Source organism: Scardinius erythrophthalmus (assembly GCF_964197995.2).
Source record: "Scardinius erythrophthalmus genome assembly, chromosome: 16".
NCBI classification, from domain to species: domain Eukaryota; kingdom Metazoa; phylum Chordata; class Actinopteri; order Cypriniformes; family Leuciscidae; genus Scardinius; species Scardinius erythrophthalmus.
Window position 1 is genome coordinate 28,871,096 of NC_138236.1, and position 15,687 is coordinate 28,886,782.

At 45.1% G+C, this 15,687-nt stretch overlaps 1 protein-coding gene across 1 annotated transcript in view; it reads right to left on the reverse strand.

The window, feature by feature from the left end:
* Window positions 1–15,687, reverse strand: part of adcy2a (adenylate cyclase 2a) — a 207,921-nt gene that overhangs the window by 7,232 nt on the left and 185,002 nt on the right. The window contains exons 18-20 of the mRNA XM_081387821.1: window positions 7,693–7,877; window positions 6,443–6,527; window positions 197–355 (exon numbers count right to left, since the gene is read on the reverse strand). Of these exons, the coding sequence (XP_081243947.1) occupies window positions 197–355; window positions 6,443–6,527; window positions 7,693–7,877 (429 nt within the window). The remainder of the gene's footprint in view (window positions 1–196; window positions 356–6,442; window positions 6,528–7,692; window positions 7,878–15,687) is intronic.

Sequence of the window (15,687 nt, forward strand, 5' to 3'; positions counted from 1 at the left end):
CAAGTACTTTTACTTGGTGTAAGCCAGCATGAAAGTATTAGGACATATTATAACTTTGCAGTACACCTTTGTGGTACCTTTGAAGTTCAGAATATCATACTATTTTCAGCATGTTATGAATTTGGATGCATACAAACAGTATACAAATTGCAGAAATTCTTAAGTTGAAATAAATTCTTTCCATCTACATTCTTACCTCATTCTTCCAGTTCCTGGCCAGGAAGTGCTCTGCTACATGGGCTGGCAGAACATTCTCCAGCAGAACGCGATTGAGATTCTCCATGGTTTCTATTTCCTCACATTCCTTCTTGAATTTGTTCTTCCACAGGAAATCCAACCTACAGTAATATTCATTCTGTTACAAGAGGACACAGAGGTAAAGAGACTGGAGGTCACGGCGCTATTTCAGTTAAAAACACCACACAGAGCATCTTTATTTTTAAAAGAAAATCTTATTCTCAAAGCACAACACATACATAAATTTACACGGATGCTTTTGAAACATGAGCTGACCCCATCAACCTCATCAACTGTTCTTTTTTTTGTTTAAAAGTTTGGTTCCCTTTCGAATGGAAACTCACCCCTTGGGTAATGCCTCAGTCTTAAGCATGTCAAAACACGACAATGAACTTGTCATAGGCCGGAAAAAGCCTATGACGTACTACTGGTGTGACCGGGAGTATAAAAGGGCACCTGTAGAACACGTCATCAGCTCTTTGTCTTTGGGACCCGTTTGTCTCAGTGTGTGTGAAAGATTGAGAGCAGATTAAGTGCTGTCAGTTCTTGAAGGGAGATGTATATAAACACACTGTGATCAGTAATGGTGGGGAGCTCTGCTCTGGCTTAATTATTTTCTATAGGGACCAGAATCAAGCATTTGCACATCGCGTTTATGACACTGCGTTTGGTGAGTCAAGAATCTCTGGCAGAATAGAAACTGCAGAACCAGTATCCACTACAAACTAGGTCTCCATAGACAGGCCTGTCTCAGTAGAAATGCGCACTAGACACTTAATCCTGTCAGTAGAATTGTCACAGTTCGTATTGCATATTTGCACTTCGGCCAAAACTTCATGGACTAGTGTTGACGATTGACAAATGCAATTATTAATTGCATTTAGCTTTAGAAGCTGGTCAGATGCATTTGCTAAGTGCTTATTAGATCCACATCTGTTACAAGTACGCTGCAGCACCAACCTGAGACTTTCTCTGATAGGGTATGCAGCTCAGGCTTTGGCCATAAGGAATTAGTCACGACAGCCGCTGGTGTGTACCTCAGGGATGGGGACTCCTTTAGAGTCTTTGACTTTAATGTCAGCCGATGAGGCACTCATCCCTTCAGCATGGCAGCGTGTGCATTCGTTCCCAAAAGTGTCCTCTAGGGGATACAGTTCGAGTTCCCATTCAAAAGGGAACATCGCAGGTTACGTATGTAACCATGATTGCCTGACCCCGGATAGCCACCAACTGCGGAACGGCGGCGAAGTCAATAGGTTTCCATTAAAGTCAATGTCTGTATTTTCACTAACTGCGAAACGGCTGTATTCCGACTCCGTCCCAGCTCCGGCGATCCGCAGCCCTCCGGAGCATATACGCAGAGCTTCTATTTTTGCCGGATGCCGGAGAGCTCCGCAGCAATTCAGCATTTATATCGCACGATCATACGCGAATTCGCGAGATCTCGTGGGTTCTCAGGACTTCAGCTGTCAGTCATGGCCGCAGCCATTCCGCAACAAATCCGGACCTGGTGGGTATTGAAGGACGGCGGAGCACGGAGCTGACACGCAGCGGAGCCGATCCGCAGCCATTCCACAGTTGGTGGAAATCCGGGGTGAGAAGGGGAACGAGACACTGCATCTCCTTGCCATGCTTTCAAATATTCCTGCACACATCCTCCTTCAGACAAGAGCTAATGACGTGTTCTACATGTGCCCTTTTATAATCCCAGTTGCACCAGTAGTACATTGCTGTCATCGGCCAATGTCAAGTTCATTGACGTGTTTTCACACATGCTCCAGACACCGGTCATGCCAGAGGCATTACCCAAAGTGTCCTCTAGGGGATGCAGTGTCTTGTTCCCCTTCTCAGGGAACCATGTTTACATACGTAACCCGAGGCATTTTTTTTTTTTTTTATATTCATCAAGGTTGGGTTTGTTTGATAAAAAATGTAGTCAATAACAGTAATATTCTAAAATATCATTAAAGGAAAAGTTCAACCAAAATTGAACATTCTGTCAACATTCTTCACAATATCTTGTTCTGTGTTCAACAGAAGAAAAAAACTCTAACATGTTTAGAACAACTTGAGAATGAGTAAATGATAGAATTCTCATTTTTGGGTGAACTATCCTTTTAATATTTTAAAGGACCTGTTTTCTATTGTAGTATATCTCAAATTGTTATTTTTCTGTGAAGGCAAATCTCCATTTTCAGCAGCCATTACTCCAGTCTTTAGTGTCACATTATCCTTAAGAAATCATTCTAAAATGCTGATTTGGTGCTGAAGAAACCTTCTTGTTGTGCTGCTTAAAGTGTGCAAACCAAAATTCAGTGTCTTTCTTTGAACAGAAAGTTTAAAGAACAGCATTTACTGGAAACAAATCATTTGTAACAGTATAAGTGTCTTTACTGTCATTAGTATTTTACAATTGAATGTGTCCTTGCTAAATAAAAGTATCGATTTCCTAAATAAAAAAAAATAAAAAATAAAAAAAACTTCATAATGATGAGAAAAATCATGGTTATAAGCAAAACAAAATCACCAAATGACAAATCAATATTAAATCCCAGTACTTTCACAGAACATGTAATATGACACTTTAGTCTAAACCTGGAGACAGTGAAAAATAAAAGAAACAAACAAACTGTTGCAGGAAAATGAGATATACTGGATTTACCTCAACTTCTGGATAAATTGTTCATAAAATTATCACAATTATAGATAAACAAATAACAAACAATTTTGTTTTCATGCCATTCATTGCATGGTGGGAAAATTATTTGAATCCTTAGATTTAAAGGGTTAGTTCACCCAAAAATGTAAATTCTGTCATAATTTACTCACCCTCATGTCGTTCCAAATCTGTAAGGCTTTTGTTCACCTTTGAAACACAAATGAAGATATTTTAAATAAAATTTTTGAGAGATTTTTGTCCCTCCATTGACAGCTACGCAACGACTACTTTGACGTTTCAAAAAGTTCATAAAGAGATAGTAAAACTAATCCATATGAATCTGGCGGTTAAGAATTTTTCTGAAGAAACATGATCACTTTATATGATGAACTGATTTAATGTAGGCTTTAATTCATGTATAAACCTTAATCAGTGTACATGAACAGAAGCTCAACCATACTTGCTTTACGCGTGAAAACAACCCTCATTGGTTCTTGCGGAAGCTCAAACGTGCTGCGAAACACACGAGCATGAACCTCAATGGTTCTCGCATGTCACGCAAGCATGCTTGAGCTTCCGTTGATCATAACTGATGTGTGAGTTGATCAATGTTTATATGTGAATAAAAGCATGAATGAAATATTTTCATCATATAAAGCGATCATGTCTCTTCAGGAAATTTGGACTAAACCGCACGATTCACATGGATTTATTTTGTCAATGCAGGGTGTGGCGAACTACCATCATTCCGACATCAGTCGCCCCTCGCAACACGCACAGAGCAGCTGACCAGCAATCAACACCTGACGGCCATCGACCAACGCATCACTGGGGCCATATAAACACCAGTGAAGAAAGGTCAGTAGAGTTTTTGCTCTCCCAGACATTCACTAACATCTGTTTACCCTTTTCTCTTACAGAGAGTGATTAATGAGAAGGAACCTAGAAGCCTTGATAGAACTCTCGGCTGGTCAAGCTAACTCCCTGCTGTCTGGCTGAAATTTGCAGTCTTCACTCCACTTTCTCCAGCACTCTCACAACAGAAGCACAAGAGCACCAATACTCCTTCAATCCTCACTATTGCACAAGAAATAAAGCGCACCCTCTGGGTTTAACAACTTGCGTGTTTTCTCTCCTTTTTCCCCAAGCCCGGCTACACGGGATAGAAATCTCTCAGATTTCATAAAAAATATCTTCATTTGTGTTCCAAAGATGAACGAAAGTCTTACGGGTTTGGAACAACATGAGGGTCAGTAAATGATAAATGTGTAGGGTGAACTAACCCTTTAATACCTTCGTTGGCTACAATAACCTCCAAATGCTTGCAATACATCTTCACAATCAAATGTCATATGGTAAACTCTTTCAGAATATTATACTGGGTTTCTTTATCATTAATCAGATTACACTGTCAATTGCATTCTCATCAATACAGTATACTTCTTGGCATTATCTATGACCGGCATTCAAGGTTTGAACTCCCATTCTGGATCCTATCCGTAAAGGGTCTTAATTCTTAATTCCATAATTCTGGAGGACCTGGCCATTGAGAACCTTTGGAAAATTATAAACCTGAATTGTGATAAGTTATGCAGATCATCCAATTCATTGTAGTCAGTATTTCCTTTGAGTCTTTTCAGCATAATACAATAAAACCCATATTTATTTATATGCTGGAGTTTGCCTATCTTGCCATCTAATGTTGTCATTTTAATACCTTAACCAAGTTTAGTGTCCTCATATTTTGAATCATTAAGAGCAAATATTGTGCAAATATCCCCTCCAGACATTACTTTAGGGCACTACTGTATATGTTGTGAACAAGAAGAATATATATGTTCTTGTAATTATTCATTACTTTGAATTATATTTTGTAACTAGTCTTTATTGGCTCTCATTTCTTGGGGGATTACATCAAATAATGTATATATAAATGTTACTGTGTAAAAACACTGATCAATAAGGAGATTTCACACAGTGACCAAAACTATAAATTAAACTACACTTTAATTATAGTTACATTTATTTGTCATTGCAATTCAACCCCAAGGGTTCTTAATTTATTGCAAGTAGGTATAGAAAACTGCACTCTTGTTCCTTTAATAAACAGACTGGGATCTGTGATCGCTTTGTAACATAAGCCACATGAAGGAAATAAACAGACTAATAAAGAAGTTAATTAAATCAACATGCCTGTCTGAAATTACATGGATGAGAGAGGTTTGACAAACACTCTGAGGAGAGTGGCCCTGAATATCAATCTGTCCATCTTCTGTTTCTACTATCACTCTGCTACTCTAAGAAAAAATCTTTACTGGTCAAGTTCTGACTTTATGTTTGGTCACACTGCATTATTAAAAACAGAGTAATATTAATGAACTACATGTACTGAAACACCCATGCAATCAAGGTCAGAGTTCTGTCGCTAACTTCATAACTGTTATATTTAAGTTAAAAACTAAACCAAGACAATTTTTAGTAAAGTGTGATACATTTAATAAAAAATATTAAATAGCATGAAATAAAATATTTACTAGAATGACCTAGTCCCTCCTTCTAATATAATCAGTCTCTAGCAGTTGCAATTAAGGAATCATGAAACAGCGTTTTATATATTGCTATTGTTGTTTCTGTAAGAATTAACTATCAATTTAAATTCAAATGTTGCTTAAAAAAAATTATAGAAATTTAAAGACTATAATATTTTGTCCGTATTCCGTTTAAGCACCAAGAGAATGGAATGGAATATAATATTTCATGAAATAAATTGTTTTAATTCTAAAATGACATAAGCCATATATTCAAAGCTACAGATAAACACATACCCAAGGCCGAACCTTTCATAGCAAACAGCTAACTTACACTATTTACCTGTAGTACTTGGCAGAAAAAGTTAATTGTGGATAACAATAAAATCAATACAATATGATCAATAATAACTTTTAAAATTTTGCATTGTTCTTAACACTTATTGCCTGTGTTAAATTAATTTTACTGCATGGCCTCTCTTGGCTAAAATCCTTTAGAAACTATGGCAAAAATCTGATGTCAACCATCTATAGCGTTTTATTTATTTCTATAAGTTTATATTCCAAACTTGCATTGGATTGGATTTGAGGAAGCAAATAGGATTTAGAACTGTAATTCAAACATGCTAAATTGGAAAGTAGAATTGAAACGGAATTCAAAGAAATTCATAACTCCTGTAAGTGTAGTTTTAAATAATAATGTCATTACATTTCCTTAACATACTGAATATCACGATAAATAGTATAATAAAGAGTTTTGAAAGTACATAAATCCCTCAAATTGGGCACCTTATGCAACTTAAATTCAAATTTCTTTTTTCATTTACTGTGAGAAAGGAAGCCAGTTCTTCAATTCTGAATTGTGCCCCAACCCTGGAAAGTGTATTTAAAAATTTAGCACATGTACATACATACAATATGCAAATAAATGTTTAACATAATGATCACTATTTCACCAACTATTTCATCACTATTATCTTGTAATCCACAAATGATTTGGTTTATAAAAATAACTCACCTGTCTAGCTAGAACAAGCAGGGTGACGAAGAATATAAAGAGAGAGACAGAGCCCATTGTTTTCAAGTCTTTCAGAACTCCTGGCCTTGTTTTGTCAAGAAAAAGAGAGACAGAGAGATATAAGACTTGCCAGCATCATTTTTATTTTTTATTTTAACAAATTGTGTCATCTGTAGCCCAAGATGGCCAGCAGACCATGTCCACCACAGCTGTCAATTAACAGGAAGTGTCTGTGCTGGTTAACACTGATTTATTTTCAACATCCGGAAACAGTAATCATCAGGAAACTGTTGTGCGTGAAGCAAATCCATTTTGTTGAGCTAGTTTTGGGATAAAGGACCAAAACATCAAGAGTTTTTAGATAATTGTATGAATTGGTTCACACTAAAAATGTGGTTTGATATATACACATGGTTGCCTATGATAACCTTATCAGATCAGATTTGACTAGCGACAACATTGGCTTACTGTAAAAAAAAAAAAAAAAAAAAAAAAAAAAAAAACCTTAAAACACTGATTTTTATATACTGGCTTCTAATGAAAAATAATAAGAAATACCTTTACATTAAATTATAAGTTATTCAATATGCCAAATTTAATGGGGAATAACCTGCTAAATAATATGTAAAGTTTTGAAACAATGTGAGAGATTGATACAGAAGTTGATACAATTACTATGGTGCAACATATTCAACACACGCTACATTACATGGCCAAAAGTACTGTATGTGGACACTTAATGGGCTCCAGTGAAATTCAGTAAAAACAAATCATAATGAACACACAATGACATCTGGATAACTGTGTGGCAACAGTTTGGGGAGAGATGTTTTCTGTTCCAGAGTGACAATGTGAGATCCTAAACAAATGATTTACTGTCTGGTGTGGAAGAACTTTTTTTGTAAAAAAAACAAAAAAAAGTATAGACCTGAGTATAGACACCCCCCCCCCCCCCCCAAAAAAAAAGTATAGACCTGAACCCCAATGAACACCTGTTGGATGCACTAAAATGCTGACTGCAACCCAACTCCCAACACTCTCCGTGCCTGACCTCAATTATGCTTTTTTGTCTGAATGAGAGAATCACGGCCATTGTGATCTAGTGCAATGCTTACCCAGAGCAATGGAAGCTCTTATATTAGCACAGGAAGGACTAACTTTTTATTAATGTCCATTCCCAACCACATATTTGTGTATTTTTTGAGTCTCTACATAATTCTGACCATCAAGTGTATTTTACAAGCACTCACCTTTCCAGGATTTCGGTTTTGTAGAGGAACTTGCTGTACTCGTCCAGCAGAGATGCGTGTGTTTGAAGTATGATGACGTTGTAAAGCACCACGGCTGTTAGCATGATTAGCATCTTTAGCTCATAGTTGATCCTCAGAAACACTGAGCAGGAGATCAGTCCCAGAATGCAACTGTAGATAAAATACTAATGGCAGAAAAACACATAAATCATAAACACTGTGTTGTTACTGTAAAAAAAAAAAAAAAAAAAAAAAAAAAAACATCTGTGCTTATTTAACAAACTATATTTAAAATCAAACACATAACCAGTTGTCTATCTATCTACAAAAAAGCTTTGCATTTTGTTAAAAAGTAAACACTTATGGAATACTCTGAATCCTTTTGCCTAAGGCCTGTTCTTCAGATTAACTGCTTTTGCCCAACATCTGCCAGATTTTGACTGCAGTGTGAATTAGCACCAGTCAAAACTTATTTTAAAAAGTGTATGAAACAAACACAAGCAGCAGTATAAATGTTCTATATTAGAACAAATTATTAGAATTGTGTCAGCAAGGTGCAAGCAGACCATGAAGAAGCAGAAGATGATGATTCAAAACACAGTTTAATAAAAAAACAAAATGTGATACATTTAATAAAAAAAAATATATATATATATCTTTGCACAATTTGTCTGAATTCCTCAACCATATATAGCATTTATTTGTTTGTTTATACATTTATATTCCAAACTTGCATTGGATTGGATTTGAGGAAGCAAATAGGATGTAGAATTGTAATTCAAACGTGCTAAATTGGAAAGTAGAATTGAAGTGGAATTCAAAGAAATTCATAAATGCTGTAAGTATAGTTTTAAATAATAATAATGTCACTAAATTTAATCAACATACGGAACATCACGATAAACAGTATAATGACTGTTGTTTTGAAAATACTTAACTCCCTCAAATTGGGCACCTTATGCAACTTTAAGATATTCCAAAAGGTATTCCACAGATGCTTAGAACTAACACTGAGGCTAACATAAGTATAGTCCGAACTAACACTGAGGCTAACATAAGTATAGTCCGAACTAACACTGAGGCTAACATAAGTATAGTCCAGACAAACACTGTGTGAAGGTGAGGAACTAATATACACAAGGTGATGAACTCAATGACGAACAGCTGTGATGATGATTATTGTCCATGGAAACTGATGAGTGGCGGGAAATTCAAACAAAGGAACACTTGTGCCTAATGAAAACAAACGTTTCGGTTACTCACGTAACCTCTGTTCTCTCTAGAAGAGGGAACGAGTATTGCGTAGTTGCTTACGCTACGGGAAAGCCTTTCTTTCTCGAGATACTGAAGCCAAAAATTATCCTTAATTTTTATAATCTTGTCAACGCAGTGCGGCAGCCTGCAGACCTAGGGCAAGCTAACTAGCGTGCCCATTGGCTGCCCTGCGGCAACTGCAGCAGCCTACCGCTGAGCCCTTGGCGTGACGTCACGACCAATGAGCGCGCTTGGCGCGCTTAATGCGTCACAGCCCGCGAAAAGGGGTGTGGCTTAGCGTATATAAACAGGGCTCGGAGGCTGCTTCTCTGGTTTCTGTCGCATGAAGCGAAATGAGCTCGTGGCGCGAGCACGGCGGGCTACGCAATACTCGTTCCCTCTTCTAGAGAGAACAGAGGTTACGTGAGTAACCGAAACGTTCTCTTACGAGAGGTTCTCTCGTATTGCGTAGTTGCTTACGCTACGGGAACGCCCTTGTCAACGCCGTGCGCGCCCAGCATCCACTGAATGAGTCCCAGGGAGAGCCCGGGGAACGTGATAGCGGAGAGCCGGGCAGCCCGAAGAGGGCTAGCGCCGTACATAAGCACACACTAGGGGGTTAGGAGCGGCACGGCCGGTCCTAACTGACAATTCCCTACATAGTGCAGCTCAACCAGTAGAGCTAAATCACACAACGTAGCCCGCGCACAGATAGTGGGCTGGCATACGCGAGACTTAGACTGATAAGACTTTCGCCTGCAAGGCGGGAACATCCAGGTTGTAAAACCTAACAAACGTGGAGGGGGAGGCCCAGCCTGCCGCTGCACAAATGTCATGAATGGGAATCCCGCTGGACCATGCCCACGACGAGGCCATAACTCTAGTGGAATGAGCTCGAACGCCCAATGGGCACTGCAGGTCTTTAGACGCATAAGCAGCAGCAATAGCGTCCACAATCCATCTGGACAGGCTGTGTTTCGAGGCGGCGAGACCCTTGGTGCGCCCACCAAACGAAACAAAGAGCTGATCCGAGCGCCTGAAAGCGGCGGACCGTGAAATGTAGTTTCTCAACGCCCTGACCGGGCAGAGGAGATTACTATCGGCCTCGCTGCCGTGCGTCGGCAGGGCTGAGAGGGAAATGACCTGTGCTCTGAAGGGAGTGCCCAAAATTTTTGGAACGTACCCATGCCTCGGTCTGAGAATGACTTTGGAGTCATTAGGTCCGAACTCGAGGCACGCGGCGTTAACAGATAACGCGTGAAGAAGGTCTCCCACTCGTTTGACTGACGACAGAGCTATCAGAAAAACGGTTTTGAGCGTGAGGTATTTCATATCCACAGTTTCCAAGGGTTCGAAGGGATGCGCTCTCAGGGCCTCCAAGACCAGAGAGAGATCCCACATAGGAACCGAGGGGGGTCGCGGGGGGTTCATCCTCCTGGCTCCCCTAAGGAAGCGGATGACGAGCTCGTTCCTTCCTAATGCGCGGCCCTGCTCAGAAACCGAGAGCGCTGAAATGGCCGCAACATAGACTTTGAGCGTGGAGGGGGACCTGCCCGCGTCCAGTAGCTCTTGAAGGAAACACAGTACTCGCGATACCCCACATGTCTGTGGATCGAGCCCCTTAGCAGTGCACCATGTATTAAACACTGACCATTTCGACATGTAGAGCCGCCTCGTAGAGGGGGCTCTAGATTGTATGATCGTGTTCATGACCCCGTCTGGCAGATTAGAGTGTAATCGTTGAGGCTCCACGCATGCAGAGACCAGCGCTCTGGATGGGGATGCCATATCGATCCGCGTGCTTGAGAGAGGAGGTCTCTCCTCACCGGTATCGGCCAGGGGGCTGAGTCTGCCAGCTGTATTAGATCCGGGAACCAAGCTTGGTTCTCCCAGCATGGGGCTATGAGGAGCACTGAGTGGCGCGCTTCCCTGATTCTCTCGATGACCTGAGGCAGCAGAGAGACCGGGGGAAAAGCGTACAACGGGCCGCTGGGCCAGATCTGGGCCAGCGCGTCCTCGTTCTTCGAGAAGAACTCTGGGCAGTGAGCGTTGTCTTTTGACGCAAAAAGGTCGACTTTCGCTTTGCCGAACCGTCGCCACAGTGACTGGACTGTTTGGGGGTGTAGAGACCACTCCCCAGGGGGAACGTTGTCCCTGGACAGTCTGTCGGGGCCCTCGTTCAGGTGGCCAGGCACATGCGCGGCTCTCAGCGAGCGCAGAGAGTGCTGAGCCCACACGAGGAGGCGTTCCGCCAGGGTGCAGAGCATCTTTGATCTGACACCGCCCTGGTGATTCACGTAGGCCACTACCGATGTATTGTCCGTGCGGACTAGAACATGGTGACCGTGGAGGAATGGGAGGAAGTGTTTGAGCGCTTTCTCGACCGCGAGCATCTCTAGACAGTTTATGTGTAGGAGATTCTCCTGGTCTGACCAGCGGCCATAGACCGGTCTGCCTTCGAAGAGCGCTCCCCAACCTAGGTTGGAAGCGTCTGTCGAGACAACTTTCCGGTGTGAAATCACTCCCATAGTCACTCCTGTGTGATACCATTCGGCTGCCAGCCAGGGCTGCAGGGCTGAAATGCATCCCTGATTCACTCTGACTCGCAAGCCGCCGGCCGCCCAGGCTCGGTGGGGCACGCGCATTTTCAGCCAGCGTTGGAGCGGGCGCATGCGCAGTAAACCCAGCTGGAGCACTGCTGCAGCTGAGGCCATATGCCCCAGGATACGCTGGAATGTCCTCAGCGGAACCCGGCTGCCTATTTGGAGGGATGCGGCGAGGAGGCGGATGCGGCGCGCGCGCTGCTCCGACAGTCTGGCCGTCATAGCCACCGAGTCCAGTTCTATTCCAAGAAAGGAAATTGACTGACGGGGTGATAGCGAGCTCTTGGTCCAGTTGACCGAGAGACCCAGCTCCTCCAGATGGCTGAGAAGCGCTGTTCTGTGAGACACAAGTTCCGTCTCTGACTGCGCTAGAATAAGCCAATCGTCCAGATAATTCAGTATTCGCATTCCCTGTTTCCTCAGGGGAGCGAGGGCCGTGTCCATGCATTTCGTAAATGTACGGGGTGCCAAAGACAGGCCGAACGGCAGGACTGTGTACTGATATACTCGACCCTCGAAGGCGAATCTCAAGAATGGCCTGTGACGGGGAGTTATCTGGATCTGAAAGTATGCGTCTTTTAGATCGAGAGAGATAAACCAGTCTCCTGGGCGAATCTGCGCGAGGATTTTTCTGGTTGTGATCATTTTGAACGGCCGTCTCATGAGGGCTTTGTTCAGATGTCTCAGATCTAAAATAGGCGCGCCGCTGGTGCTCGAACACGGGGGCTGGTAAACAGTATTGGCCGACTGTACAGCGTTCAGTAGCTCGGTCCCATCGGATGGAGCGTGATTTGCTGTCAAACATCCCAGGCGCGAGAGAGGCGTGGGGATTATAATGTCTACAAGTGAGTGCGCGTGCTCGTGAGCGGGCGCAGGGTTTACACTTATGACACGGCCAGTGTTTGGGAGCTTTAGAGGGTCCGTGACCCAAGGTAACTGGCTGGCAGAGCGAGCAGCGGGTAGGTGTGAGCACAAGGTTGTGGGCACATTTCCTACATTTAATACTCGAGCGGCTTGCGACCGCTTCATGAGAGAGCGCTCTGTACGCGTTACCATGGGGACCCTGTTTGTGTGAAGCAGTGAGCACATGGGAGTGGGCACATTTTCTACACTTATAACACCCTCGGCTTGAGCCGCTGTTGCCCGGGGTAACCGAGTGGCAGAGCGAGTTACAGGTAGATGTGAGCACAGAGTTGTGGGCACATTTACTACACTTATTACTCGAGCGGCGTGTGACCGCTTCATGAGAGAGCGCTCTGAACGCGTTACCATGGGGACCGTGTTTGTGTGAAGCAGTGAGCACGTGGGAGTGGGCACATTTTCTACACTTACAACACCTTCGGCCGGAGCCGGAAAGCCCGAATTTACACTCTTTCTGAGATTTATTTGGGCCGCCGTAAAAACGGCGTTTGTGTGCAGGCGAGCGAGTGGTATTACTGGCTCGTTGGCTGCGGTGTAAGCTGCTGCAGTAGCCTGCACTGAGGGGACTGACAGAGCTAGGCGTTTTGATGGCGGTCCGGCCGCAGCGGGACTCAGCCATCTCTTCCTCCCTGCGGGTGCTAGGAGGACTTCGCGGGCTCAGACTTCAGCGTTATCTTGGGACGCGGACCCCGGGGGGGCGGCGGTCTGTGACGGCTGGTCGAGCGCGACCTAGGGCGGCCGCCCTGGCGTCGCTGCGAAGTGGTTGGTGGCCGAGACGAGCGCTGTGTGGAGCTGCGCGCAGGAGGCTGAGCTTGAGAGCGGCCTGCGGCTGGGCTCGAGCGGCGAGGCAGGAAGAGATTCATAGCCTGCGACGCCTTCTGCACTTCAGAGAAGCGGTCCACAATCCCGCTGACCGCAGGGCCGAAGAGGCCGGTGGGCGAGAGCGGGGCGTTGAGGAAAACAGCGCGTTCTGACTCACTCATATCCGCCAGCGTCAACCATAAGTGTCTGTCGATGACGGTGAGCGCGGCCATAGATCTGCCGATGGCTTGTGCAGCGGTCTTGGTAGCACGGAGCGAAAGGTCCGTCGCGCTGCGCAGATCTGTTAAGGCTGTATGATCCGAGCCCTTCTCGTCCAATTCGCGGAGGAGGTCGGCTTGCAGGATCTGAAGAACAGCCATCGAGTGCAGGGCAGAAGCAGCTTGGCCGGAGGCGGCGAATGCGCGGCCGGCGAGAGCTGATGTGGTCCTGCAGGCTTTAGACGGCAGGGCAGACTTTGAGCGCCATCTAGCAGATGGCGGGCAAAGGTGCGTTGCCACCGCTTCCTCAACGGAAGGGATGCCGGTATAGCCTTTCTCGGCGGCCCCGTCCACCTGGGAGAGAGCCGAGGAGACAGACGAGCGGAGTCTAGCGGAGAAGGGCGCGTTCCACGACTTCGATAGCTCCTGGTGGAGCTCAGGCAGGAAGGGTGCTGACCTAGAGGCTGGCGCTTGGCGGCGGCTAGGCAGAAAACACCCGTCGAGTCGGTTAGGCGCGGGCTCCTTGGGTGGGGACCAGTCCAATCCCAGTTGGTCGACCGCTTTGGTGAGGAGGCGGATAAGCTCCGCGTCGACACTGGAGCGGGACCTGCCAGACTCAGGAGTCGAGGAGGCGGAGCGGTGAGAGCCCGACCACTCCTCGCTGTCCGAAGCAAGCAGAGAGCAGCTGTCAGCGGCGTCATCTGCTTCATCCCCTGAGGCGACGGCAGTGCGGGCAGTAGCCGGCCGCTGCGCGTCGGTGAAGGGCGGGGGAGAAGGAGAAAGCGAGGCTCGCGGGAGGGGCTCCGGCGAGCACTCAGCTATAACCACCGGCTCGGGAGGCCTTTGAGAGCGGCGTTTCTTCTTACGCGGCCCTGAAGAGGCAGCCGGGGAAGGTGGAGGATCGTCAAACATGGCGAGTCGAGCCCGCAGGGTCGACATCGGCAAGTCCTCACACTGTTCGCAGCCGCCCGAGGAGAGGGCGCGGGCTGCGTGGTCGAAGCCCAGGCAGAGAGCGCAAACCACGTGGCGGTCTCCATCGCTGAGCGGGGCTCTGCACGAGCCACAGGATGAGCGAGGCATTTGCAACAACGCCTCGCGCTCTTTTAGATGCAAAAGTGTGTCGCGGGGCGAACACACAAACACATACAACACAGAGCAGTAAAGGATATGATCGCCGGATAGCGAAGCAGGCAGGGAAAGCTGAAGGCGGCGAAGGCGGCCGGCGTCCTCAGGCTGAGATCCTCGGCGTGCTGGTCGCTTGTTTCGACGGCGGCTTCCTCAGAGAGCAGCGATGCGAAGAGCTTCGCTGAAAAGACAGAAATCAGAGAAGCAGCCTCCGAGCCCTGTTTATATACGCTAAGCCACACCCCTTTTCGCGGGCTGTGACGCATTAAGCGCGCCAAGCGCGCTCATTGGTCGTGACGTCACGCCAAGGGCTCAGCGGTAGGCTGCTGCAGTTGCCGCAGGGCAGCCAATGGGCACGCTAGTTAGCTTGCCCTAGGTCTGCAGGCTGCCGCACTGCGTTGACAAGATTATAAAAATTAAGGATAATTTTTGGCTTCAGTATCTCGAGAAAGAAAGGCTTTCCCGTAGCGTAAGCAACTACGCAATACGAGAGAACCTCTCGTAAGAGAACTAAAAGTCCATGAAAATTAAGAATGAACACAACCGAATAAGTCAGAGACATTGTGTAATTAGGTAATTAAATCCCTATTTGAAAAACTGGGGTTAAGCTGCATTAATCACAAAATCACACACACACACACACACACATACACACACACACACACACACACACACACACACACACACACACACACACACACACACAATCATTGTGTTCGCAATGGTTATCGCCAAATAAAGATGTGCAACCATCTGTGCATCAAAATGGCCTCACATGCAAGGAAATTGCTGCAAGGAATATTGCACCTGAAAGAACAATTTACAAACTCATCAAGGAGAGGTTCAACTGCACTGAAGAAGGCTTCATGACGTCCCAGAGTGTCCTGCAAGCACCAGGACCATCTCCTCCTGAGGAGTCAGCTATGGAATCGTGTCCCCACCAGTAGAGCTTGCTCAGTATTGACAGCAGGAGGGTGTGAGAGCATCTGCTCACATAGCGAGGCCAAGACTTTTGGACAACGACATGGTGTCAAGAAGGGCAGCAAAGAAGCCACTTCTCTCCAAGAAAACCT